Genomic DNA, 27,959 nt, shown 5'->3' with positions numbered 1-27,959 from the left:
CTAGACGGATGTGATGTCTCTCTATTCCTTGCCTCGCTGCCCCTCATTTATAATGCTCTTTTGCGGTCACACCCTTTCTTCCTGTTGGACTTGGAGCTTTGCAGGCAGAGATGTGTCTCAGTCTCCGGGCGCCCCATGCAGAGCAGTGCCCGTCATGGCTGCTAGGCGGTGCCTGAAATCCAGAGAAGGGAAGGAAGGCAGCATGAGGGGAAGACTCCCTGCATGCCAGAGCAGAACAGTCAGAATACCGTACCACCGGTGTGACTTTGAAAATTGAGAACATTTACATTGTAGGGTTATTGTGAGAAGTAGGTGTGCCTGGCACATGGCGGGCTTGAAGGACTTGTCAGTGATTAGTACTTTAGTCCCCTTCCAGTGATTCATCCTCATGGCTGCTCCTGATCTTATGTCACAGTTGGGAAACCTGAGGCCCAGAGAAACTGAGGCATTCACCCCAGACACACAGCTAGGAAGCTGCAGAGCTAGGATTTGAACTGAGGTCGTTGATTCCAAATCCCACAGGGAGGTGCACACTGTCCCAAGGGCCTGTCCTCAAACACACCCAGACACACTAGTCAGGGCCATCCGCGACGGCTCCAGAGTGTCGCCTTCCCGGCCAGTCTCCCAGGCCTGGCGCTGGGACCAACCACGTCCGTCTCATGCTAGGAAGTTGACTTGGTTTGGTCTCCTTCCTGCCCTTGTCATCCCTCCCTGGAGGAAGCTAACTCCCTCCTCACCATGCCAGGCTGTTGAACCTTCCTCTCGAGGGATCATGATATATCAGAGTCAGAAAAGGGGCCTCCTAAATCTCGTTAAAAACGTAGGTTCCCGAGCTCCACCCAGGACCCATGAATCAGAATCTCCAGGGGCGGGGCCTGGGAATCTGGACACTAGGGCAGGAGAAACACTGCCTCTTTTAACCCTTTTATTTTTCAGCTGAGGAAGCTGGAACTCAGAGGGGCGTCTGCATTGCCACGAGGTCCAGTGAGCCTGAGCGCCGGGAAAACCCCTCTCTGGGCTCTTACCTGGTCTTTGGCCTCTGTCACTTCCTAGCACTGTCCCTGTCCCTCCTGCCCCACCCCCAGCCTCAGAATCTCTAGCAGCCCCGTACAATGGAAGGGGTTGCGAACGGGCGTGCAGAGGCTTTCTGGAAACCAAGCTGTGCTCTCAGACTTCCTGTGTCTTACAATGTTATCTTCAGAATAGGAAACTTTGCCCCATTTTTGCAACGCACATCCTTTGCCTGAGAGTTGGTGGTGGTGCTGGCCAGCCAGGGCGGGTCACTTCGCAGGCACAGGCGGGGAGTTGTTCCGACAGCCATGCGAGGAAGGACTCTCTCCCTTCTACCCACAAGAACAAATAAACAGACCATTTTGCAAAAATAATTCATGTTGGCTGGACTCACCAGGATTATTTGTCTCCATTCTTTGGGTCTGGTGGTATCTAGGATGGGGGGCCTTCCTCCGAGGCAGCAGCCCTAGCTGTAAGGCCCTACCTTCCTGGATGACCTTGGATGAATGATCTCTGCTCTCTGGGCATTAGTTCCCTCTTCTGTAAAGGGAGGAGGTCAGGCTGAATGATCTCTGGCCAGACATTCCCAAGGAATCCTTTAGATTTCCCTGGCTTCCTCCACATTTCTTTGAAATACGCACACCCTTGCTGCTAGACGGTACATTCCACAGCACCCTGTACTTTTCAGAGCTTTTGCCAGCCCAAGGGTGGCATGCCCACCTCACCCCATGACATTCACATGGCCCGTTGGGGTGGTGTGTGGATTCCCCAGACACCAGAGTCCATTTTGAATCGAGAGCAAGGAAGTGGCGCTCAGAACTCCCAGGCTGGGGCGTCTTCAGGCTTATAGTCAGCTCAGCCCTAGGCGACTGCTCACCTCCTGCAGGCCAGCAGCAAAGAATGTTTGTGTTCTTCTTCCAGTCTGAGGGAGGGCTATTTTGATGTGAGAGAAAAAAATAATGCGTGTATAGCCCACTAAAAAACTTGGAACTGGCCAGAAGGAAGGAATGATGTTTACAAAAACAAGAGTCTCCCTGATTTCCTTGACCTCCCCCGTTATTTTCTCCTCACTTCCACCTCCAATGCCTCCCTCACCGCACCATCAATCCTTCTTCCGGTATGCCTGCGTGGGTGCATCCTTGCACACAGTAGGCGCCTAGCAAGCGTGTGAGAGGGACTCGGTCTCCCAAGGAAATGCCTCTCTGGCATCTCAGTGGCACTTCTGCTGGCTGAAACCCAAACCCACAACGAGTGGTTCTTGAAAACATTCTACCCACTCTTTCCCCTCAGGGAATTTGCTTCCAGGGTTTCTGGGTGGAGCTCCCTGTGTTCAAGGCCAGGGCAGCCCTCTGTGGTGGGGTGGGAGCTCTGCCTGGAGGGGGCACTTTGGGGGAGGTAGAGGTGGTCGGACTCCAGCAAGAAGGACCTGCCGGGAAGTGGTTCTTGGTGGATCTTCACAAATAAGTGAGTTGGTTAGAGTAAACACCATGAGGGGAAAGAGGGCTGAACTCAGTGGATGCTCAGATTCCAGACATAAAGAATCCCTCCCATCAAACTGTACCGTTAAGGGTCAGCTTTAGAACCCATGGAGTCTGTGGCAGAATGTCCGTCTGGTGGCAGGATGCTTGCACAGTGCCAAGTCCCAACTGTAGTGTTTTTATTGGTCTTACAATAGCAATTTTTGAAGCCCAAGGGGAAGATGCAGAGGAGTTGGTAGGGGGAGAAAGAAAAAGGAGTTCACTAATACACCTGGCTTCCCTGTCCCAAAGGAGGAGTCGTCCCCAGAGGACACAGAGGAGAGGTCCCTGCCCGTCTTGGGATCCCCTTCTGAGGCTGCTTCCTTCACCCAGTGGGTGCAATCAGGGTCTTGTTGAGCCAGAAGATGTCCAAAGTGCCCTCAAGGCAAGCAGCAGCAGGGACCTGTTGCACAGTGGGCTCAGTGAGATGTGCTGAGCACCTCCAGAACTAGGAGTTGGAAGGTGGAGGGGAAAAGAGCAATCTTCAGTCTGGTGGCCAGGCCTGACTCCCTGCCCAAGGTCAGCGTGCCACTTGGAGGGGCTCTGCATTCCTCAGGGGTCCTCAGGCTGGTGGGCTGCAAGGTAGCACTAGGACAGGGACACCCTGGGGAGACTGGCGGCTCTGGGTCTCCCTGGCATGGCTCCAGCCCCCACGTGCCCAGAGACACAGGCAGTTGCTCCTGACTTGGTGCCCTTGGGGACTGGCCCAGCCGGAACCTGCCATTCTCTCGTCAGTGCCGCCTCCCCGACTTGGCAGGGCCATCTCCTTGAGCTGGAGCAGCCCTCGGTATTTCCAGCTTGGCCTCCTGCCCGCCTCTCTGGGGCCTCGCAGTCTGTCCCTCTCAGGCCAGGACCGACGCACTCTCTCCACGCTTTGGCTTCACAGCCTTGCCCGGGGCCTCTTCCTGCCACTCCACACTCCCCAGCTTATCTGGGGCCCCTCATGTCTGTCTTCCCTCAGGTTGAAAATGCTGCTTCCTCCCAGGGAGAGAACCTGGGGCCCAGCTAATGTGTAAATCACCAAGGAAGCCACAAACGGGCTGTCCTTGGTTCACCTACTGCAGTTGACGCCTGAGGGGTTTCCACACAGGGGTGGGGCCCACCCTGCCCATTTGGAAAAGCCCGAGTTGGCAGAGCCCCCTGGCCAAATGCCCTAGGCAACGCTGCTTCTCGAAGATGGGCATGGAGATAACTGGGTGGCGTGTTGGCATGCCAGAGCCAAGGGCTGCCACTCCTTCCTGGGTGGCCACTGACTACCAGAGCAGGGCTCAGGCGCCTCGGCCATCCACTGGACTTCCTTTCCAGATACACAGAGAAAGAACACTGACAGCTCAGGGGCTCCTCACCAGTTCAGGCTGATTGGGTGGTGGGTAATTGGAAAGGATACTGTCGAAGAAATCAGGTTTTGTGATTTCCAAATACTGTAGACCGTGATACTAACTGGATAATGTTTCCCGTTAGAGGTCATGCAGAGATGTGCTTTCGAGAGCAGATAAGAGCGATTTGTAATTGGTATGCCAGTTGTTTATACAGTGCTAATAGGATAAACAGTTCTCCTGAACCTTATTTATATTTTGCATTTGTTTATCAAAACTTTTTTTTTTTTTTTTTTTTTTTTTTACTTCGACCCAGCTGCTTTCGGAATTATTACAAACTCTGGATTTATGAGTCCTAATTAATGGTACTTTATTGTATGTGCACAGTAATTTATCTTGGTGGGATGCGTGCTTTATCCGAAAGCCTCAGTATTTAGGGAAGGGAAGCCAAGAGACAAAAGCGTCCCTTCCTCCCTAGAGTGTATGAAGATATGGGGCCAAGTCATCTGTCTTGTCCCATCAAAAGCAGATATAACATGGAATGCAGAAAGCATGAGATTTAAAGATCTTTCCTAGACTATATATCCTAAGGCGCTGAGTCCTCGGAGTTCACAGTTGACAGCTCGGTGGATTCTGTGGGTAAGGTTGACATACTGGAAGCTGTGTATAGACCCAGAGGAGGGAGATGACCAAAAGGATACTAGGATACTTGATGGCATTTACCACGGAAGTGTTTGTCCTTGCTATGATAGGTGGCTTCTATCATTTTTGTCCTTCTCTGATCTCACGGCTTCATTTTGTCTTCCATCCAGCTAGCAGCAAAGGTTCAGCATTGTTGCTGACATCAAGTACCCATTCTAACTTGTAACTTAAAAGGAGGGAAAGACCTTTGTTACTTTTAGGAATTAAAGACACTGCTCCGATTCCACCCCTGGGTTTCACCGCCATAGGGCTCCATTTCACACCAAGGCTGGTCCCCTTGTTTCTCGGGGTGTTTGTCCCTGCAGAGACCTCCCGAAAACTTGACCCAGCGAAGAGGGGGTCACACTTCCATCCTCTCCCTCACCACCCCTGAAGATGCTTGAATGACTTTAATAAGGCTGAGTTGCAGCCCTCACCCCTGCTATCCCCACTACCCCAGTCGCCTGGCGCTTTCCTTCATCCAGCGAGGAGAAAGCAAGTGGATGAGGTGAGAAGCAGCACCTGCTGTGGCTCAGGCTCAGGACTTTTTTTTTTTTTTTTTTTTGAGATAGAGTCTGGCTCTGTCCCCCAGGCTGGAGTGCAGTGGCGCAATCTTGGCTCACTGCAACCTCCGCCTCCCGGGTTCAAGTGATTCTCCTGCCTCAGCCTCCCAAGTAACTGGGACTACAGGCGCCCGCCACCACGCCCAGCTAGTTTTTGTATTTTTAGTAGAGATGGGGTTTCACCATATTAGCCAGGATGGTCTCTATTTCCTGACCTCATGATCTGCCTACCTCAGCCTCCCAAAATGTTGGGATTACAGGCGTGAGCCACCGCGCCCGGCCACGACTGCTTCTTAACTTTTAAGTCTTGGTGTCTCCCTTTCCAGCTAGTAAGAATTGCCAGAGGGGAGGGCTCGTTGATTTCACTGATTACTCCCTTCCTACACAAACACACAGACCATTGCCTTACTTGATCGGGGAACATCTCCCCATTTCACAGACAAGAGAAACCGAGGCGCATCATGGCTTTATGATGATGGGGGCATGCAGGTTGGATTGGTGCTATGGGATGAAGTTGGGAAAGGCGACTTCTGGATATTCAGGTTTTCTGCTGTTATTTTTAACTCTGATGTTAGGCATTCTTTCTTGCAGCAGTGGCCGCAAGACAGGGCTGGGATGTTGTGCGACACTTGATGTAACTCAAAAGGCCCGGCCTGCAAGTTCCCTACTGAGGAGGAAGTGGTTAGGTGGCCAGGAATGCAACCTGCGCCTCCCAGATTAATTAATAATTGAGAGCTGGCCCCCAGCCAGAGGGAGCTGAGAGAGATACAGTGAACAAAGAGTGGTTAACTGCAGTGGGGGAAGGAAAATTTGACTTTGCCTGTGGCTAAAAGGGAAATTCACAATGGCCATGATTTATGGGCTGAATTACTCAGGATCCTCCTTAGTGGGCATGTGCTCTAGGAATGCAGACGCTGGCGGCCTGCAGGGCCATTTGTGCCCATGGGGAAGGGAGGTGGAAGGGATGGGGGGCAGGGGGCAGGCGCCAGCCTCGTGAAGGAGGCGCAAGTCACACCCGTGGGAGATGTCAGGGAGAGGGACTGTGCTGACTGCCTGTTGGAACTAGGTACAGGCTAGAAGTTGAGCAGCGTCCAGGATGCACTCTGTGAAGAGAAATGGCAGGAAGACTGGCTGCAGGGTCTGGCTGCCCTGGGTTCGGATTGGGGCTTGTCAGCTGTGTGACTTAGGCTGGGAGCTTAACCTCCCTGAGCCTTCATTTCCTCCTCTGTAAAGTGATACCTGCCTCCTAGGATTGTTCTCAGCATTAAATGAGATGGGATATGTGGACATAGATGCTCAGTAGCCACTGGATTTCCATAGGAGACCCAGCGAGAACAGAGGGTGTCTGCAGCAACCTAAATAGGATCCCTATTAGCGAATCTCTGCCAATGTTTGCTGGGCCCATGTATGTAAGTTGCCTGCTGGGTAGACCCCAGCCAGGCTTCCCTGTGATTCAGGAAAGGCACCCCTCCTCCCACCTATCACACAGGTCTCTGTAGCTGCAAACAGCCCTCTGGAGGGGGAAACAGTTCTAGAAGGCACTTGGGCATTGCCATCATCGAGTTCAGCCCAGACGTCTCCATGGGACTCTTGTCTTTTCTAGAAGAAATCCAGAATGATGAACTGGATCATGGAAAACATGGCATGCCAATCTTCACTGAAAAGTTAACCTTGGCAATAGAAGACCAAATAGAAGCTGGTTGACAGTTGTGATCACTGCCCTCATGTTATTGCTGTGTTGGTGTTAGTCATGCAGTGTGTGCTCTTATCCAGACACAGGCTAAAGAATTACTCTGAGAAATATGAAACTCTTACTGAGCTAATGACTCAACTTCTTCAGGATGCTGGGCGGGAGGCAGTGGCATTGGAAGGAGCATCTGATCCTGCTTCGTCATTCACCTTGTGGGCCATGGGGTAGTCACCAAACCTCTGTGAGCTTTATATTCCATAAGCGAAAACAAGGTCATTTATGAATGGGCTTGCAGAATCGGGAAACCTTCCACAGTTCAAAAGAACATCCCACCATCACCATCAATGAGAATAGAACCGCCCTTTTGGCATGGGCTGTGGGAGCCAAGCTTGGCCTCCTTCTACCTTGGAAACCAGTCTTGGACTTGGAGTAGAGGTGTGGATCCTGGGGTCTCTGTGGGGCTATGTCTGCCTTAGTCTGGTGGGATGGATATACTGGTTGGCTCCCTCCCTCCTCTGCACCTTTCACCCCTGATCAAACAAGCCAGCTCTTTCCTGGCAGCTTGGGAGCTTGGGCATGGATGCGTCAAGCAGCTTCAACTTGCCTGCATAGTAGCACAGCCACAGAGAATAGACGGGTGGCCATGGCAGAGCTGTGTACTTCTGCCAAGCCAGTAGGGCATTTTGCAACATTTTTGTTGAGAATGCTTAAGTCTCATGTTACTGCATTCTCTACAGCAAATGTTAGTATTTAATTGTGGATTAATAATCTCTCCAGTCAATATTAGCTTTTTGTTAATTATAAAGCATTCCTGCTTGTTCCAGAAACACACAAGAATGACCTAGGCAACCCTCACTTTAAGAAAATTCAGTATATATAGGTCTCTGCATTCACCAAAGAGGTATGGATCCTGTATTTTTGTATAACAAAAGGCTATTTTAAAGGAAAGTATTTAATGCAAGAATTATTATCTTATGTCCCACCTTTGTATTTTTAATTTTGGAGTGATTATCTCAAGCTGCATTTTTTTTTTTTTTTTTTTTTTCCTGGAGACAGGGTCTTGCTCTGTTTCCCAAGCTGGAGTGCAGTGGTGCAACCATGGCTCACTGCAGCCTCGGCTTCCAGGACTCAAGCAATCCTCCCACCTCAGCCTCCAGAGTAACTGGGACTCCAGGTACATGCCACCATGCCTGGATAATTTTTTATTTTTCTGTAGAGATGGGGACTTGCTATGTTACCAGGGCACATCTCAAACTCCTGGGCTCAAGTGATCCTCTCACCTTGGCCTCCTACAGTGCTGGGATTACAGGTATGAGCCACCATATCCAGCCTACATCTTTAGTGTAAATAGAGGCAGCTATATTTGACTTGCAAAGGTCACCTGATTCTGTCTAGTTGGTAGATAAAAACAAAATAGTGTTAGATGAAGCTTACATTTGAGAGCTTCGCAAATAAGGAGACCAGCTTCTCCAACCATTCTTTGGCTCTTCCATTCAAAACCATGTTCCTTGTTCCATTTACCTTCATAGACTTAGCAAGCCAGAGAAATTAAATCCACCCCCATGGCCAGGTAAGATGACTTGTAGGCTTTAGGTGATTTTATTTTATTTCATTTTATTTCGAGCCACTGAAACAATCCTCACACATAGTGAGCTCATTTGCCATTTTGTTAACCAGGCTGCATCAGGAGGATCAGCAAATGGGGACACTGGTTCTCCTCGCCTACCTAACATACTGACCTCTGAGCATCAGTAGTACCATCTGTTAAATGGGAACAGTGTTGCCACAGTGCCTTTTTCAAACCTGGGGCTGGGTTTGAAAGGAGGCAGACGACTTTCCAAAAGCCCTTCCAGCTTTGAGTTTTTATTTTCAGCTCTCCATTGCTGAGAGCACCTCTGTTAGGCCACATAGTACCAGGTCCTCGGGGAGGAGAGGGGAGATCAAGCCAGCTGAATCCCAGGCCAGCTTGCTGGTGGATGAGTTGGATGGAGACACATACCCTTCTGTTGACAGCATAAATGTGAGTGTCACAGAAGAGGGGTGTGTGATTGAGACCCAGGGGCTGAGGAAGGCTTTCCAAAGGAAGTGACAGTGGTGTCTGGATGGTTAAGCAAGTTTCTGACAAGTATTAGGGAGTGGAGAAAGAAACTCATGGTCACCGAGTGCCGGGTGCTGTTGCCAGGCTCTTCTCGGAAACCCCTTAACCCCTGTGAGTTAGGTAATCACCTAGAGGAAACCAGCCCCTGGCAGCACTGGCTCCATGGGTGTTCGATGTGTGGGGTAACTCAGGGCTCCTGCTCAGAAGAGGTCTCTGCTTAACTGAATGCTGTGTTTCACCATCTTGAAAATCTTCATAATTTTGGAACAAGGGGCCCTGCGTTTTCATTTTTCACTGGGCCCTCACAAGTAGATAGCTGGTCCTGGTTCTCAGAGATGTGGTCACCTGCCCACAGTAACATAGCTGTGAAGATTTGCACGAGTTCACCTCTCCATCATCTGTGGTCTCAGGAAGCATTCCAGATCAAGAGAGTGGATGGATGAAATGCACACTGGGTGGGGTGTTCAAAGCCCAGGGAGCTAAGCAGCCTGGTGGCAGGAGATGGTGAGGCCAAGGATTTGAGGGAGTGGGCTGTGGGTACCTTACCTGGTTACCCCCTGGGACAGTTCTACACTAGTGTGGGTGCCTGTTCCTGAGAGCTGAGACAGGCTAATTGAGGGCAATTTTTAGGTACTTTGCTTTTATGGTTTTATATTAGTTAGGTCCAAGAAGAAGTCTAAGGCAGGAGGTTTGCCAATAAAACACATTGTATTTGGGGAATAAAAGACAATTAGAGGTGCCTCAAGTTCTATCAGCTCTGGGAACCTGCAAGATGGAGAATGTGCCGAAAGAAGGGCTTTTTTTTTTTTTTTTTTTTTTTTGAGACGGAGTCTTGCCCTGTTGCCCAGGATGCAATGGCGCAGTCTCGGCTCACTATAACCTCCACCTCCTGGGTTCAAGCTATTCTCTTGCCTCAGCCTCCCGAGTAGCTGGGATTACAGGTGCCCGCCACCACGCCCAGCTAAGTTTTGTATTTTTAGTAGAGACAGGGTTTCACTATGTTGGCCAGGCTGGTCTCGAACTCCTGACCTCAGGCAATCCACCCGCCTTGGCCTCCCAAAGTGCTGGGATTACAGACCTGAGCCACCGCGCCCGGCCGAGAAGGGCTTTCTTGAAGCCTACCATCATCTGCTACAAACCAGCATCCCTGCACCTCTGAGCACGCCCAGGCTGTCCCTATCTGAACCCCAAAGGGCCAAGTTTGTCTCTGTAATCTCAGATTAACCAGGGACTTCAGGGTTAGGTTCAGTTGGTGAACTTGGGCATTTAATGCCTGAGATGAGAACTCAGGCCTGGCCTGATGTGAGAACAACAGCCCTGAACGCTGGTGCAGGCCCTGGTTTATATGTGAACCCAGCAGTTTGGCCATAAGCAGTGCAGACCCATAGGCTGGGAGGATTTGGGGGCCCCTTCCCATCTCACAACTGCCACCTGGGGACCGAGGTACCCAGCTTCATTGTCTTGCACACTGTTATTTTAGAACCTTTCCAGGGGCAATAATGAAAGCAAGGCTTTCCCACCCCAGGTGGTCTCTGAGTAAGAAAACAAACAAACACACTCCAGAGTCTGACTTTATGATACAACAAAAGAGGACTTGGAATGGGAGCAAAGTTCAGAGGCTTTGTTGCAGAAACTGGTTCCTTCTCAAAACGTGGGCTGATTTTATAATCTGCTTGTCTTGCCCTGGCTCTCCCTTTCCACCCTCGTTCCCTCCAGGACACAGGGAACCAGAGTTCCCCCACCTGGGCTCCTTTCCTCCCCAAGGGCCTGAGGGGTTTCCCTGCCTTGCTTGCCAGGTGGTCTTTTCCTTTTCAGGCTTAAGTAGTTGGGGTTTCTTTTAAGAGGGCAGCACCACTGTTTCTGGCACAGAGTCTGAGGGATGAGTCCTCTGATGGAGGAGATAGCTCTACCACCAGCCTCCGTGTGGCTCTTCAAAGCTATAGCTGCCTGCAGAGAGTGTAGTGAAGGGAGCTTGTACCACAGAGCCCCGGGACCTGCAGAGAAAAGCCATGCTGTCTGGGCCCAGGGAACCCGGAGCAGTCTTAGCGGGTGGGAGACGATCGCTTCGGCAGGGCCAGACGGGTGAGGTGCAGGTGGAGGGCAGGTAGAGGCATGCTGATGGGAGTAGGGCCCCAGATTTCATCCTCTGGTAGGTCCCCTTGCCCGTTGGAGTGGTAAGGCCTAATAGCTCCTGGGGAAACGGCCTGTGGAGGAGACACTGAGCAGGCCTGTATATTAGGACCTGGGTGGAAAAAAAAGCTTGTTTTGTGTCAGGGTTGCAAGATGAGTTCATCTGTTCAGGATTTGTTTGAATACGGCAAGAGATAAAAGCATGGAAACCTTACCCATCACAGCCCAGGCCACCACTTTGTTCTTCCAGAGAGGTGGGGCCAAGCAGGCTGCAGTCAGGGCGCCGAGGCCTTTCTGCAGAGAAAAGCCGGCAGAAAACCCTTGGCCTCGAGAAGGCTGGGTACAGCCCAGCCAGGTGGCCACTGACCGTCAGGATACCCCAGATCACTCCTAAACCCCTCCTGCGACTGGGGGACTCTGAGGACCACCCAGGAGAGCTAAGGGAGCATATGAGGCAGCACCAAGGAGGGCCCAGAGGAGAGACAGTGGGCTCAGGGTCAGGCCAGTCGATCGGGATTCCTGCGCTGCACTCTGACTTTGGGTCTGTCCTGAGGATTGGGATGATTCTGCTTCCTGGACTTGCACAGTTCAAAAAGGATCATGAATGAAGCATGTAGAGCGCCTCCCACTCCCCAGGGACTAGCCAGGGGTAGCAGCCCTTGCCCAAGATCAATTATTATGATTGTAGCCCATCTACAAAATACTCATTTTTGTGTATTAGAGGGGTAGAGTGTTTGAGTTGGGGGAGAAACTACACTTAAAAGCCAAAAAGTGTGTTTCCAGGGCTGCCTAGGGGGCCAGAAATAGCTGTTAGGGTGTGATATTTGAAAAGCCCACCGCCCTCCTAGGAAGGTGGGCAGCATGTCGTGGGGCAGTGTCGTTAGCACTGTCACCTCCGAGGACCCCTCTTCTCGTCCAGTCTTTGCAGAACCCCCACGTGATGGCTTGGAGTGGACGTGGCTAGCTTCTTATAGCATGGTCTCTGTACCATTGCCCTGACATCCTCTAGGATTTTGTAGCCCACAGGTTGCAACCATAGGAGTGATGCAGAGTCCACATCTCTAAGCTTAGATAGATGGAAGCTCAAATCCCAATTCTGCAGCTTCCTCGCTGAGAAGTTGGGGTATGTTTCCGGACTTTCAGGCCTCAGCTCTCTCGTCTTAAGATGGGAGAATTAACATATGTTGAGGTAGTGCATTTAAAGGGTTTCAGACACTGCCTGGTATTTGGTAAAGGTTTCTTAAATGTGAGCTAGTTTATTATATTATTATCATGACTATTATTATTTCCCCTTGATTCTCAACTCCACTGGCACATACTATGTTTGCAGGTGTTACTACTGAATACGAATGCCCTTATGAACTATACAGGCTGAGTAACTCTGTCATATAATTTATATACGTATGTAGATAAGGCTGCATGGTAGTAATAATATGAGTAATCATAATAGCTGTTAACTTATGCAATGCCTATTTTGGGCCAGGCATTATTTGACACACTTGAAATTAATCCCAACACCCTGATGAAGTGACCATTGATTGCATCCCTGTGTTACAGGTTAGGAAACTGAGGCCTAGAAGGGTGAAGCCCAAGATTTCACAGCTCTGAGTGGCAGAGCTGGGATTCACATGCAGGCACCTTTGCTCCCTAGTCCATGCTTTTAACCCTATGCAGGAGACATCCTGGTCCCAGCTGTGTCACTCATTTCCACTCTGACCTTGGCAAGTCACTTTACCTCTCTGAGCCTGTTTCTGCGCCTTGGCCGTGTGAACGGTATGTTCCTCATTCTCCCTCCTCCTGGTTCTGTCATGCTGCCCTCCTGTTCCCATCACACTCCCTGTCTTAGGGGCATCCCTCCACCCTCCGCCGACTAGCTGAGCAGCTGTCTGGAGGGTGGTGGCCAGTGTAGAGACCAGCCGCCAAAAGAGCCCCTGAGGTGGGCCCTGTGCAGGCAGGCTGCAGTGGTGGCCAGACCGCCCGTGATGTAATGACCGATTAGGAACTTCCCCTTGGAAGCCCGGCTTCCTCTAGGAGCCAAAGGTGCTGGAGCTGAGGTGGGGGGTGGGGAGGGGTGGGTGGGAGCGAATGAGAGGAAACTCCTGTCAGCTGGGCCCAGCTTTTGGAAAGAGTTCAGCAGAGAGGCTCGTTCTAAGCTGTTGACCATTAACATGGCCCTGTGCACATTCCTTCTCTGCTTTTACTGCCGGAGCCCGGTGGATAAAGAACTGGTCTTCCCCTCCCTTCACAAAGAAAAGAAAAAGAGCCTCTAATTAAGGCTGCATCTCGAGACTTGCTGCAAAACCTGAAGCCATTTCTGCAGCTTAAAACGACAAAGGAGAGTTAAGTGGAAACTCCTTTTTCCCTCTAAGTTTGATAACAAAAACTACTTATCTAATGGGCAAACAAGGCTTTAAAAGGGGTGTTAGGTTAACCAGATGCAGGGCCACGTAATTACTCCCAGGCCTGGGAGCCACAGATGAAAAGCTGCCGGTTGGCCTGGAACTTGAAGCCACAGGCATGACATGGGACAGAAGAAAGGAGTTTTCCAGGAGGGCAGGAGGCCTCACTGCAGCCCTGTGCAAAGGAGATTGGAAAAGCCAGCCCTGGGCCCCTATTCAGCTCTGCCACCAACTTGCTGGGTGACCCTGGGCAAGTCACTTAACTTCTCTGGCCTCTGAGACTTTTGAGTATCTCTTCTTCGCTCTCGATAGGGTCTGGGCCTGTCTGCCCTTGTTTCAGGCCTATCAACGAGGTGCTGAGCAGGCCCTTTCCGTCTAGCCCTGGGAGAGCCAGGGAGGTTGCTATGGCCCAGGTGTGTGTGAAGCAGCAGCAAAGACTTGGAAGGTGAAGGAGTAGGGACCACCTGGTCCCCTGCTGACCCAGACCTTTGAAGACCCAGAGGACTCGGGCTGAGCCTCCCATGAATGCCCTGAACCTTTGAGTCTAAGCTGGGCACAACACTGGTTCCTTTAGGGGATGGCTGAGTCTGAGGCAGTCTGGTCAAAAGGAAAGGGGGAAGCAGGAAGAAAGCAGGCTGCAGTTTATGCTCAGGCTCTTGGAGCTTGCAGCCCACGGGGGAGCACACAGGAACGTTCCTGCCCTTTGTTTTGACAGAAAACTGCTGATTCGAAGAAGCTAAAGGCTTTTCTTGGGATTTCAGCACTCCCCGCCTCCCTCAGACTGCAGTCAGCTCCCTTGGTGCCCCTGCACCCCCACAAAATTACATGTTGGGCTCGCAGCACCCTCCCTGGGCAGAGAGGCGTAGAGGAAAGAATGCCAGCCGTCGGAGGGGTGGATTTCTGTGCAGGGGAGAAGGCCTATTGTTGGGACCAGTCACCTCCTCCTCCTCGGCACAGACAGCCACCACCCTCTGGTGGCAGGAATGTGGTTGCCACCGGGAGGGAAAAGGGCTTGTCCCCTGGGCCACTGTGGAGCCCTGCTGGGGCCACTCTAGGACAGCTACAGGACATTGCCACTTTCTTCTTTTTAATTTTTTCAAGGTATCATACCTAAAATGAAATCCACGGTTCTTTAAGTGTACAGGGTGTGGCTTTTTACAGCACAGATGCCCAAGTTCCCATGGTTCCAATCAAGAAATCAGACATTTCCATCATGCTGGAAAGTTCTCTTGTGCCTCTTCCCAGCTGTCTCCCTCTCCCCAGGGGTAACCACTGTTCTGATTTATTTTATTTTATTTTATTTTATTTTATTTTTTGAGATGGAGTTTCGCTCTTGTTGCCCAGGCTGGAGTGCAGTGGCACAATCTTGTCTCACTGCAGCACCCGCCTTCCAGGTTCTTGCTATTCTTCTGCCTCAGCCTCCCGAATAGTTGGGATTAAGGCGCCCGCCACCACACCCGGCTGATTTTTTTGTATTTTTAATAGAGACGGGGTTTTGCCATGTTGGCCAGGCTGGTCTCGAACTCCTGACCTCAGGTGATCCACCCGCCTCAGCCTCCAAAGTGCTGAGATTACAGGCGTGAGCCACCATGCCTGGCCACTGTTGTGATTTACACTGCCGTAGATTAGTTTGCCTTCTCAAGAGTTTTGTCTCGGTGGAAATACACCACGAACCTTCTGTGTCTGGCCTCCCACGCTCAATGGGATGCCCTTCAGATTCATGCACATTGTTGCGGGTGTCAGTAGCTTGTTCCTTTTTCCTGGTGAGTAGTGTTTCATTGGCTGGATGTTCCTAGTTTTTGTTTGTTGGTTTTCTGTTGATAGATATCTGAGCTGGTTTCTGGGTTTGGGTGGTTAGGACTAGAGCTGCTAGTCCTAGGAACATTAACTAAATCACAGAAATTTAGAGCTGGGGAGAGAGTAATGATCTCATTGTTCGGATGGGAAGACTGAGGCCAGAGGAGGGAGATGACCTGCTGGATCAGGGCCAGGTGGCAGGACTCCTCCCAGGCTAGTGCCACTCTGCCAGATCCATCCCAGACACAGCGCCTCTCCTCCTCCCCCGGCACCCTCCCAGCAGGACCCAGAGTCTGGCTGGGAACTAGGCCAGGCCCTGAGCAGGGGGCAGTGAGCAGGCGTTTCGGTCAGAACTCGGTCATCTTTGATGTTGTTCACTCGGGTCTGACTCCCCGGTATTTATTTGCAATTAAAGAGTTGGTTCCTAATTAGGCTGATGGCCGTGGGAGATGGCAGTACCACAGCCCAGGAGCCACGAGGAGAAAAAGATCCTTCTGTAAGAGACTGTCCCCTCACCTGAGTGGCAGCCCAGGCTTGTGACTGAGAGGCACAGGGTGAAGGGGCCGTGCAGCTGTGGGAAGTACAGAGTAGGGACCATGGGTTAGGGGGCACCTACCTTCTCACTCATGGTGTCACAGAGAGCATGTCAGCTTGTGTTGGACACACTGCATGAAATCTGAATGCACATATGTGTGTGAGAGAATGGAGCCACAGCAGGGCTCATTCTAGACATTCAGACATGCATTGCTTCATCCTTCCATTCCTTCACTCACGGGGCACCTCTTTCACTGCAGGTACCAGGCTAGGGGCTAACCCCTAACATTTGTAAAGTGCTTTGCAGTTTGCAAAGGGCCTTGTCCACAGTCCTACTGAGACCTTCCATGGCGGCGACCCTGGGCCATGACCCCCAACCCCACTAAAGATCCCTGGCCTCTGAAGGGTAAGGCCAACACTGGAGCCCGTAGGGTAAGGCCTACACTGGAGACCTCTGGGTCTTCAAAGGTCTGGGTCAGCAGGGGACCAGGTGGTCCCTACTCCTTCACCTTCCAAGTCTTTGCTGCTGCTCCTTCCTTCTGCACCCACTTGATTTTGCCGGAGTGTCTAGAAAATTCAGAGATGGACAGTGTGTGAGTGGGGCACTTGATTACTGAATCAGTCCTTTTGCAAATACAGTGACTGAGTCTTGGAGACATTTAGCAGTTTATCGATGGCCACATATCCAGTCAGTGGTGGCAGCCTTAGGACAGTCTCACTGTGAAAGCTTGTGGACCATGCGGCATGGGTTAGAGTAGAATTCTGGGCTCTCAAGTTCTGGCCCTAGGTCTGCCACCCACTGCTGTGTGTCCTTGGGCAAGTCCCTCGACACCTCCCAGGATGCTGTCTTTGGGGCACCAGATTATTGGACTCCATTAGTGGTCCCAACAGGCCAGTCTCAAGACTAAGTTTTCATTGGTCCATGGTGAAAGAAATAAAAATAAGTTAGAAAATAAGTCTGTACATGGCAAAATAAAGCAGTGGTAGGCCGGGTGCAATGGCTCATGCCTGTAATTCCAACACTCTGGGAGACAGACAGGCAGATTGCTTGAGCCCAGGAATTTGAGACCAGCCTGGGTAACATGGCAAAACCCGGTGGCATGTGCCTATAATGCTAGCTACTTGGGAAGTTGAGGTGGGAGAATTGCTTGAGCCTGGGAGGTCGAAGCTGCAGTGAGCCGAGACTGCGCCACTGCTGTACCCCAGCCTAAGTGACACAGTGAGACTATTTCTCAAACAGAAACAAAAATGAAGCAGTGGTCGCCCTGTGTCATTCCCAACTCCCCTGTTAAAAAAAAACAATGTGTTGGTTTGTGGAAGGCTGAAGTGTTGGGTCTCACTGGATAAGATAATGTCAGTGGATACTCAAGCTCTGACGCCCGGGGACTGAGAGCTGAGTGGGGCCAGGGAGGCTGAGAGTGGCTGGCTTACCCTCTGGATCAGACAAGAGACCCCAGTTTTTGCCCGCCACCCTTCCATGCCCTAGGGCCTGAACCCACCAGCCCACCAGCTGGGTTCAGGATTCCCTGTGGAGTAGGGGGTGGGGGCAATGTCCAGGCACTGGGACGTATTTTATTTTCTGCCCCCTTCCCTTTTATTAGGTTAGTGCAAAAGTCATTGAGGCAGGAGGGTCACTTGAGCCCAGGAGTTTAATCCCAGCCTGGGCAACAAAGCAAGACCTCATCTCTGCAAAAGAGCTTTTGAAAATGAGCTGGGCACGAGGGTGTACATCTGTGGTCCCAGCTGCTGGGGAAGCTGAGACAGGAGGATTGCTTGAGCCCAAAGAAAATATTCAGCCTTGGGATAGATGGAGACCCACCCCACCCCTTCCTAGTCAGAGTGTAGACCAACTTGGGGGCACTGGCCAGGAGCGCAGACGCCTGTTAAGGACAAAGGAGGGGCTGCAGTTCACATGCCCCAGGAAGGAGAGGTCAGAGAGGGCTTCCCGGAGGTGGCGGTCTGTCTCCCTGGATTTGGGAGACATAGCCAGGAGCGCAGGCCTGATGAGGTGTAACCCAGTCTGTTCCATCAAGGAAGCCGCAGGGGATGGGGCCTGGCTCAAGCCCTGGGTGTCCCTTAGCTGGATGGCTGGGGCAGGCAAGGCCTGAGGGCGGCTCTGTGGATTCATCCCGTCATAGGTTACCATAAGGCGCACTGGGGCTAGGCTGGGGACATGGGTTTTGAGCGGGGAAATGGGGTGAGTTTGGCCTGGCTGGGGTGGGGGGAACTGAGAGGAGGGAGATAGGAAGTCCCACCTGTCCTTGAATTGAAAAACTTCCTTTTCTTTTCTTTTTTCTTTTTCTTTTTGTTTGAGACAAGGTCTCACTCTGTCACCCAGACTGGAATGCAGTAGAACAATGACAGTTCCCGGTAGCTTCAAACTCTTGGGCTCAAGCAATACTCCTGTCTCAGCTTCCCGAGTAGCTGGGACTGCAGATGTACACCATCATGCCCAGCTAATTTTTAAACGTTTTTTGTGGAGATGAGGTTTTGCTTTGTCGCACATGCTGGGCTTTAACTCCTGGGCTCAAGTGAGCCTCCTGCCTCAGCCTCCCAGGGTTCCCAGCCAGAAACGTTTTGGAAGCTGGGAAAGAGAAAGTCGCTCCCCCTGCCCCCTGCGCCCCTGCTCTTCCCCAGCTAGACTCTGCCTTTTTCCATGGGTCGGGTGGAGTGGCTGGGCAGCTGTCTCAGAGCCTTGTCTGTGAAGAGGTGCAGCAGTGACCCCTCCCTCAGTGAGACAGTAAACTGAGTCCTCCAAGAGTGGGGATAGTGACGCCTCAGCTTGTAAATAGTCACCTCTAGGACTCATGGACCATGAGAGCAGTCATGCTTACAGATAGGGAAACTGAGGCTTAGGGAGGGAGCAGGACTTGTTCAGTGTGCAGGTTTTAGGAAGGAGCCAGGGCAGAACTCTCTCTGGAGTGTGGAGAAGAGCTCCCATCTAGAGTGTGGCCTGGCACCAAGGCGGCCCCAGCATTCACTGGTGTGTACCCTGGGCCTCAGTTTCCTCACCTGTGGAAGGGGCTGCTAGCAGGGGTGAAATGAGGCTGTTGTGAAGAAGGGGCCCAGCTCACAGAAGGCACTCATGGATGCCGTTGCCCATCCTGTCTCCCAGCATACTCCAGGCATCGCTTTTTTTGCATCCCCACCTTGCTGTGCCTGACACAGTCATGGAATTCTTGTTGGTTGGTGGGCAGTGTGGGTGCTGGAGTTTCATGGCCAGGCTAGCACGGTGCTGCTTTTCTGGCCCTTGGGGGCTCCCAGACCCATGCCAGATAGATGGCTGGGGAGAGGGGCACTGGAGTAGAGTGACTGGAGCTCAGAGTCAGCTCTCCCAGCTGCCCATCTGCTGGGACTGGCCTAGTGCCTGAGCCTAGTGACCTCCCAAGGGCTTGAGCTGTCTCTGTCACTATTGCCCACTGGCTAAGGGCAGTTCAGTCGAGGGCAGGATGTAGAACCTCTTCCTCCTCTCCTGACCATCAGCTGGAAGCATCAGAGGCCTCCCTGGAGACTCTGAGGCAAAGTGATCCAAGCTGTGGGCTGGTGTGAGGACTTGGATTACCCACCAGCAGACTTGGGGACCTGGGTCTGGGACTCAGTGCCAGGCACAGGGCAAGGGGCACACTCGGGAAGCCTGTGCCCAGCCCAAAGCCACAGCAGAACAGTCAGCCTCCAGGAGGCCCCTGAGGCAGATGGCCTCCTGCCAGGTGGCTGGCTGGGCCTCCCAGTATGTAAGGGGATGTCAGGGCCCTGCCACCCTGTTCTTCTGGGGTTTCTAGGCAGGGGAAAGCCAAGGCCTTTTAAAGGCAGCCAGAGCTGGCCGCACGCAGGCTCCCAGGTAAAGCTGTTAGAAGTGTTGTCCTCTGGGATTTGGTTGGACTTTGATCAGTTTTCCTCAGAGAAACAGCCATGAAGCACCTTGCTTTGCTCTGTCAGGCCTCTAGCAGAACACCTCCCTCTGCACAGGCCCAGGCCAGGGACCTGTGTGGAAGCAGGCACGGCAGGCAAATCATGTCACCTCACTGGGCAGTTATAGGTGCCAGCCTGCTTCTCAGAGCTGTGAGCTCAAAGGAAAGGCCAGATGTCAGAATCTGAGAAGCTGGCCACCTGAGAGCAGGGAGCACCCTGGTCTGTGTTGGTCTGAACTTTGGTCTCAGAAAATTGTTAAACTCCTCTAGACACACAGATGGCCCGAGTCAGAGTGTGACAAGGGATTTCAGTAACACCTTAGCTACCCCTTTGCTATACAGTGAGGAAACTGAGGCCCAGAGAGGAGCAGCACACACCTTCGAGTGCTGGGCAGCTCCAGAGCCCTTCAGGAGCCATTTTCTTTGTCATTTAGGGACCCTCAGCTCCTCTGCCATGCAGAAGTGGCTGCAGTTCTGGTGAAAACCTGCATTTCCTGCCAAGAAAGCCAACTCAAGTGGGCGGTACCGGGAGGCTAAAGCTAAGGCAGAGAGCAGTCGGGCAGTCATATTTATAACAAGGTCACCACAGGAATCCTGCTGCTCCAGGCCGGATGGGATCCTGGGGGCAACTCCCCCCACCCCCAGCTCGCCTCCCTGTGCTTGAGTCCTCTAATGTGGTGATTTCAAACCCCCCCCCATCCCCCAATAGCCTAACCCTACTCTGTCAGGTTGAGACTTGGACTAGTGGGTTCAAATCCTGGCAGGGTGCCCTCCTCTGTAGAACGAGGAGAAGGTGGCGCCCTTGCAGAGTGATCATGAGGACCAAGTGAGTCCTGTGCGCTGTGAAGAGTAAGAAGTACAGTGCTCCACTCCTGGTCCGTGATGGGTGCTCCACAATCAGTCCCTCCTTCGGGGACGTGCAGGCAGCTATCTGTCTCTCCTGCTAGCATGAAGAGGCAGGGGCAGGGTATGCAGGGTTCATGTCTGTGCTTCCACAGCACCTAGCATACCACAGGTGCTCTCTGGCTTGCACTCTGTGGCTCATAACCTTTGTTTTCTCCTTTGTGTGAGTTTGTGTGTGTGTGAAAGAGATGTCCTGTTGTGTGCTATATTTCCTGAGGACAACCTGGCACACAGTCGGTGCCACATGACTGCTGAATGCTGGAAACCTTACCCAGCTCCCACTGTGCAGACACCAGAGCCCACCTCCGCTCCCCGGTACCTCCCACCCCCCCACCCCGAATAACGCGGCGGTCCCTGTGCTTGTCCTGCAGACGCCAGCATGTCTCCGGACGCCACCAAGCCGAGCCACTGGTGCAGCGTGGCGTACTGGGAGCACCGGACGCGCGTGGGCCGCCTCTACGCGGTGTACGACCAGGCCGTCAGCATCTTCTACGACCTACCTCAGGGCAGCGGCTTCTGCCTGGGCCAGCTCAACCTGGAGCAGCGCAGCGAGTCGGTGCGGCGAACGCGCAACAAGATCGGCTTCGGCATCCTGCTCAGCAAGGAGCCCGACGGCGTGTGGGCCTACAACCGCGGCGAGCACCCCATCTTCGTCAACTCCCCGACGCTGGACGCGCCCGGCGGCCGCGCCCTGGTCGTGCGCAAGGTGCCGCCCGGCTACTCCATCAAGGTGTTCGACTTCGAGCGCTCGGGCCTGCAGCATGCGCCCGAGCCAGACGCCGCCGACGGCCCCTACGACCCCAACAGCGTCCGCATCAGCTTCGCCAAGGGCTGGGGGCCCTGCTACTCCCGGCAGTTCATCACCTCCTGCCCCTGCTGGCTGGAGATCCTCCTCAACAACCCCAGATAGTGGCGGGCCCGGCGGAGGGGCGGGTGGGAGGCCGCGGCCGCCGCCACCTGCCGGCCTTGAGAGGGGCCGATGCCCAGAGACACAGCCCCCACGGACAAAATCCCCCAGATATCATCTACCTAGATTTAATATAAAGTTTTATATATTATATGGAAATATATATTATACTTGTAATTATGGAGTCATTTTTACAATGTAATTATTTATGTATGGTGCAATGTGTGTATATGGACAAAACAAGAAAGACGCACTTTGGCTTATAATTCTTTCAATACAGATATATTTTCTTTCTCTTCCTCCTTCCTCTTCTTTACTTTTATATATATATATATATAAAGAAAATGATACAGCAGAGCTAGGTGGAAAAGCCTGGGTTTGGTGTATGGTTTTTGAGATATTAATGCCCAGTCAAAAAGCTAATACCAGTCACTCGATAATAAAGTATTCGCATTATAGTTTTTTTTAAAACTGTCTTCTTTTTACGAAGAGGGGCAGATAGGGCTTCTGCGGATTTCTGACCCATCGTGTACCCTGAAACTTGACTTCAGTTTTCATGTTTTGTTGGATAAAGATAGAACGAATTGAAAAGGGAGGAAAGTCACATTTACTCTTAAGTAAACCAGAGAAGCTTCTGTTGTTCCTTCCTGCCCATGGCTATGGTGTGTGCATTGGATAGGGATGGCGGTGGGGAAAGGGAAAATATACTGGCCATTTATCCTGAACAAGCTTTTCCAGTCTCATGGAGGAGGTTCATGCCCTAGCCTAGAAAGGCCCAGGTCCATGCCTCCCATCTTTGAGCTATGAGCAAGCTAAAAGAAGACACTGTTTCTCACCATTTTGTGGAAATGGCCTGGAGAACAAAGACTGAAATGGGCCTTAAGCCCACCTGCTACCTTGCAGAACCATCTGAAGCCCCATGGTGAGTAGATCCTTTTAGGACCTCAACAGGCTATTTCCCACCCCCCAGCCAAAAATAGCTCAGAATCTGCCCATCCAGGGCTGTATTAATGATTTATGTAAAGGCAGATGGTTTATTTCTACTTTGTAAAAGGGAAAAGTTGAGATTCTGGAAGGATAAATGATTTGCTCATGAGACAAAATCAAGGTTAGAAGTTACATAGAATTGTAGGACCAGAGCCATATCATTAGATCAGCTTTCTGAAGAATATTCTCAAAAAAAGAAAGTCTCCTTGGCCAGATAACTAAGAGGAATGTTGCATTGTATATCTTTTTTCTTGGAGATTTATATTAACATATTAAGTGCTCTGAGAAGTCCTGTGTATTATGTCTTGCTGCATAATAAATTATCCCCAAACTTAGCAGCTTAAAATAACTAACATTTATTATCTCCCACAGTTTCTGTAGGTCAGGAATCTGGGAGCAGCTTAGCCAAGTGGTTCTGGCTCGGGGTCTCTGGTGAGGTTGCCATCAAGCTGTCAGCCAGGGCTGTAGTCATCTGGGTCTTGACTGGGTCTGGGGGACCTGCTCCAAGCTCGCTCACTTAGCTGCTGGCAGGAGCCCTCAGTTCCCTGCCACGTGGGCATCTCCACTGGGCTACTTGCAACATGGCTTCCCCAGAGCAAGTGATCCAGAACAGCAAGGGTGAAGCTGCTGGGGTTTTTTTGTTTTGTTTTGTTTTGTTTTGTTTTTTGAGACAGGGTCTTACTCTGTCACCCAGGCTGGAATGCAGGTGCCCCATCATGACTCACTGCAGCCTCAAACTCCCTGGGCTCAGGTGATCCTCCCACATCAGCCTCCTGAGTAGCTAGGACTACAGGTGCACACCATCATGTCTGGCTAATTTTTATACTTTTGGTAGAGATGGAATTTCACCATGTTGCCTAGGCTGGTCTTGAAATCCTGAGCTCAAATGATCCTCCCACTTCGGCCCATAAAGTGTTGTGGTTATAGATGTGAGCCACCATGCCCAACCTAAGCTGCTGTCTTCTGTAACTAGATCTCAGAAGTGACAGACCATCACTTCTGCCATACTTATTTGTCATACAAACCATCTCTGTTACAATGTGGGAGGGACTACACAAGGACATGAATACCAGGAGACAGGAATCATGGCCACCACATCCTCCAAGAAGAAAAACCGTTTAACTTTGTTTCCCAAAGTTACTTACGAATAGACTGTCCCCACCCCTGTAATTCTGTCCCCATACCGAGGCATACCAGTGCTTCTGGGCTGACCACAGCTGTTCACGCCAGGGTGCTCTGCACTGAGGCCCTGACCTGAAGACACTCAGCAGAGATGGCTGTCACACTGGAGTATTCAGAGGGCTCTTGGTGTGGGAGCAGGACAGGAGGCACCACAGGCTCACAGGCAGTTTGTGGGTGCACATCCAAAAGGAATAAGCAACCACTTCCATGGGAGTGCCGAGAAGGAGGAATCAGGAGGCCTCCTAGGAGGCTCAGTGCCTTGACCTCTGGTCCTCACAGGACAAATGAGTGGGAAGCTGGCAGGCTAAGGGTGGCAGAGAGTGCAGGAGCAAAGAGTTTGGGGATGGCAGAGACCAGGAAGCAGGAGGGGAGTTTCCAGACACTCGTGCTCTGGAGCCAGGCTGCCCGAGTTCAAATCCCAGTTCTGCCACTCAGAGTGACTTCAGTGACTTAATAACTCTTAACATGCTTTGGTGTTCCCATCTGTAAGATGGGAATAAGACTACCCCTACCTCAGAAGTAGGTACGAATTGGTAGAGTGAAGCACGCCACAGAGTACCTGGTCTGTCACCAGGACACAGCTGCCATTATTCACACAGGGCCAGGGCTGGAAAGGGCTGGGCGGCCCTCAAACACCAAGATGAGGAGCTGGGGTGATCTTCAGGGGGCAGGGGGGACGGTGGGCTGCTTCTCAGTGGGCCAGGGAGATGAGCAGATCTGGGCAGCTTAAGGATCATTGCAGGGTCCTCTGAGCCCTGAACCCATCCTGGTGCCCCTTGAGCCTGGTGCCCACCAATGCCAGTCTCCTGAGAGGGGCTTCTTGCCATTAGAGGAAGCAGCCAGTCACCCTCCAATGCCTGGATGTGGAAGTGATCATTATAATCTGCCATCATCACGGGTTGACAGCCCCATTTTATTGGTGAAGAAATAGGCCTGGAGCAGGGAGGTGCTCATCTCAAGCCTATAGTCAAGGAATGCTGGAGTGTGACCCAGGTTTCCTGCCCCCTACCCTGGGGACTATTGCATGCACATAGAAAGTTGACATCCTCTCCCTGTCTCCCAGGTTCTCAGAGGGCGACCAGCCAGGCAGATGACTTTTTTTTTTTGAGACAGATTCACACTGTCGCCCAGGCTGGAGTGCAGTGGTGTGATCTTGGCTCACTGCAACCTCCGCCTCCCAGGTTCAAGCAATGATTCTGCCTCAGCCTGCCGAGTAGCTGGGATTACAGGTGCCCACCACCACGCCCGGCTAATTTTTGTATTTTTAGTAGAGACGGGGTTTCACCATGTTAACCAGGCTGGTCTCAAACTCCTGACCTCAGGTGATCCGCCCGCCTCTGCCTCCCAGAGTGCTGGGATTACAGGCATGAGCCACCGTGCCTGGCTGACATTTGCTTCTTAGAGCTAAGCCTCACTGGCCCCACCCTGGCCTTCAAGGAAAACTCTCCTGGTTCTGCTGCCAACCCAAACTCCTACACCCCTTCCCATTGCAAACTCGAGGCCCGAACTGAACGTGGAAGTCCCCATGCCTCCCTACCCATTCTGTTTCCCTGCACTGCTCAGGCCTTGGCCCTTCTGTCTGAACTCTGCAGACTCATAGCAGGCTGCTCTGTGAGGATGTGCTTGGAGCAATGACTAGTGACACTCACTCACTCCCTGGGAGTCCTTGCAGATAAAGAAGCCGATGCTTACATTAATGATCATTTGTCCAAGCTCTCTGGAGGAAGGAACAAGGCCCTGTCTCAGATGACAGTCTGGAGCTCTCCCCATGCCCTGGTTGTGATTGGCTTTGCTGGAGTGGGCTTGTCTCTTGGGGGACAATATGCATGCCTGAAAGACTGAATTCTGGGGATCCAGAGATCTCAATCTTGAAGCTATCTCCTGTTCTGAAGCTGAGGACTTCCCTGAGGTCCTCGGATGGCCTCAAGTGTCAGGAGAGGCCCTGTGGCCACCTTCTCAGGGGTCTGAGAGTCCAGTTCCAACCCTTCCGTTTACAAAAGGGGAAATTGAGTTCTGGGAGTTGGCCTAGCTGCTGAGTTCAGCGGTGGCAGGACCTGCCGTTCTCCCTCCTCTCCTAGTCTTGTTGCTTGGCAGTAACTTTGTGGTTTCCCCTAGACCACCCAGGGATCTGGTGACTCAGGCTCCAATGGAGACACTTTCTAAACAAGTCCTGGGTCTCTGCAGAGTGCTGGGGGGAGCCCGGTCCCTGCAGGTCCTGGGAGACAAGATTGGTAGGACTTACTGCCCCCTAAATCCAAGGTGATGCCCCAGAGGTATTCTTGCAATTGACTAGGTTTTTGCGTAAGGGTTAGTCCCCACATTCTCCTCTCCCCTCCATTCCATACCCCACTCCGATCTCCAGCACCTCTCCTGCCTTAGTCTCTGGGTGTGTACGTTGAGGGTAGGAATGGAGGGGTTGACCTAAGAAATGAGAGGAACAGATAGGGAGAGAGAAGAGAACCTGAAGATTTTGGGTTCTTGTCTCAGATGAGAAAACCTGAGGCCAACAGAGGGGTTGCGAGTGGCCTGAGGTCACACAGCATGCACACACATTATTCATCTCTGGGGACTTCCTGGTGCTCCACACTTCCATAGTCCACTTCCTGCCCATCTGTCCCCTCCTGCAAACTCCCATCCCACACATTGCAAGGGACATAAAAGCCCCAACCGCCTGTGGCTGCAGCTGCCTTGTTTTAATCCTGACCCTGCCACTTAGCAGCTGTGTGACCTTGGGCAAGTTACTTGAGTTCTCTGTCTCAGTTTCCTCATCTGTAGAAGTGAGGAGTACTAATATGAGAGTATCTACCTCCTAGAGTTGTTGGGAGGATTAGATGAACTCGTGCCTGTCAGGCACTCAGACCTGGCCTGTATTAACCACTCATCAGGTGTTCACAGGTATGACTTGGAGGCCTGGAAGGCAGCTCAGGGAGGTGAGTAAAGCTTTGGTGTGGGGACTCCTCAAGTGTGAGGACTCAGATCCAGATCCCTGAACCTGCTGGTGGCCTTGGGCAGTCACCTGACCTGTGTGAACTCCTGTTTCCTCAGTTGGGGAGTAGAGTCAATGATCCACAGTCACATCCCTCCCCTGACAGCTGCTGCCCCTCTCCGGCCACCACCAATCCATCCTCCACCCGCAGGGATGGTCTGCATCCACATCTGACCCACTCCTCCTCCAAGTGCCAGGATGACTCCCTGTACCCTCAGAGGATGTAGACCTGCCTCTGAGAGTGGCCTGTGACGCACTGATGGAATGTGGTTCTGCCCCATCTCAACCCCAGACAACCCCCTTCAAACACCGCACTCCAGACTTCTCTCTGTGTCTTCCAGGCCTTTGCCCAAGTTGTCCCCTCCTCTCAATCATCTGCCAGCCTACCCCATCCAGGCTCTGACCACACCGGTGTCTACTCTTTCTTCCCCTGGAGACTCCTGAGAGCCAGAGATGTCTCATATCCCACTGGCTCCCATGGCCACGGGCCAGCCTAGTGGCGGATACAAAGGATGGACTCCTGGATGTTTGTGGAATGAAAAGACCATGGAGGTAGTGGATGTGGGCGAGTTATATAAACTCTAAAGGGCCAAGCAGGCATGTAGAGGGGGGTATGTTTATTAGCGTCACGTGTCTCCATGACAACCCCCAGCTGGCTTCTCCCTACAGGCCCCTAAGATCACTCACTCCTCCCCCACCCTCAGGCCCAGGCTCTGGGGGTTCATGGCCTGCAGCCTTATTCTACCCTCTTGAGAGTGTGATGGCAAGAATTCCTGTTTGCATCTGTTAAAGTACAGGAGAAAAAAAAGAATTCTTGGTTTGTGGTGGGAGGTGAGCGGGGTGGGGGGGCATCCATTGGATGAATTAGAACCACAGACTTAGGGAACATCTGAACTGGGAAAGGCCTCAGAGTGCGTCTAGTGCCATGGCTATCCCTGAACTGAGGCCCAGAGAGAGCAGGGCGCTAACTAGGGTCACACAGCAAGGCAGTAGCAGAGGGAGGCCAATACATGACTTGAAGCTCCTTCCAGAGCCAGCCTCAGCAATGCAGCAAAGGCTTCTGGGAAGCCAGCATTGGCCTGAGCAAAGCAGTTGAGAGGTAAGAAGAGTTGGGGTGTAGATCATATGTTTCATTTTGTTTTAATTGTGGTGAAGTATATATATATATGTATGTATACATATATATCATAAAATTTCCCGTTTTAACCATTTTTAAGTGAACAGTTTGGCAGCATTAAATACATTTATATCATTGTGCAGTCTCACCTCCATCCATCTTCAGAACTTTTTCTATCTTCCCTGTGTTTTTTACATTTTACTGTGGTAAAGTATACATACCATAAAATTTGT

The 27,959-nt window shown here is 51.8% G+C and overlaps 1 protein-coding gene across 1 annotated transcript in view; it reads left to right on the top strand.

Moving 5' to 3' along the window:
* Positions 1-21,912, top strand: part of SMAD6 (SMAD family member 6) — an 80,736-nt gene extending 58,824 nt beyond the window's left edge. Inside the window, exon 4 of the mRNA XM_033189661.1 lies at positions 20,919-21,912. Within this exon, the coding sequence (XP_033045552.1) occupies positions 20,919-21,457 (539 nt within the window). The 3' untranslated portion in view covers positions 21,458-21,912. The remainder of the gene's footprint in view (positions 1-20,918) is intronic.
* Positions 21,913-27,959: the final 6,047 nt, after the last annotated feature.

Source organism: Trachypithecus francoisi, unplaced genomic scaffold (assembly GCF_009764315.1).
Source record: "Trachypithecus francoisi isolate TF-2019V2 unplaced genomic scaffold, Tfra_2.0 Lachesis_group3, whole genome shotgun sequence".
Lineage (NCBI taxonomy): Eukaryota > Metazoa > Chordata > Mammalia > Primates > Cercopithecidae > Trachypithecus > Trachypithecus francoisi.
Note: the sequence above shows the minus strand (reverse complement) of the source record. Positions and strands in the feature narration are given on the sequence as shown.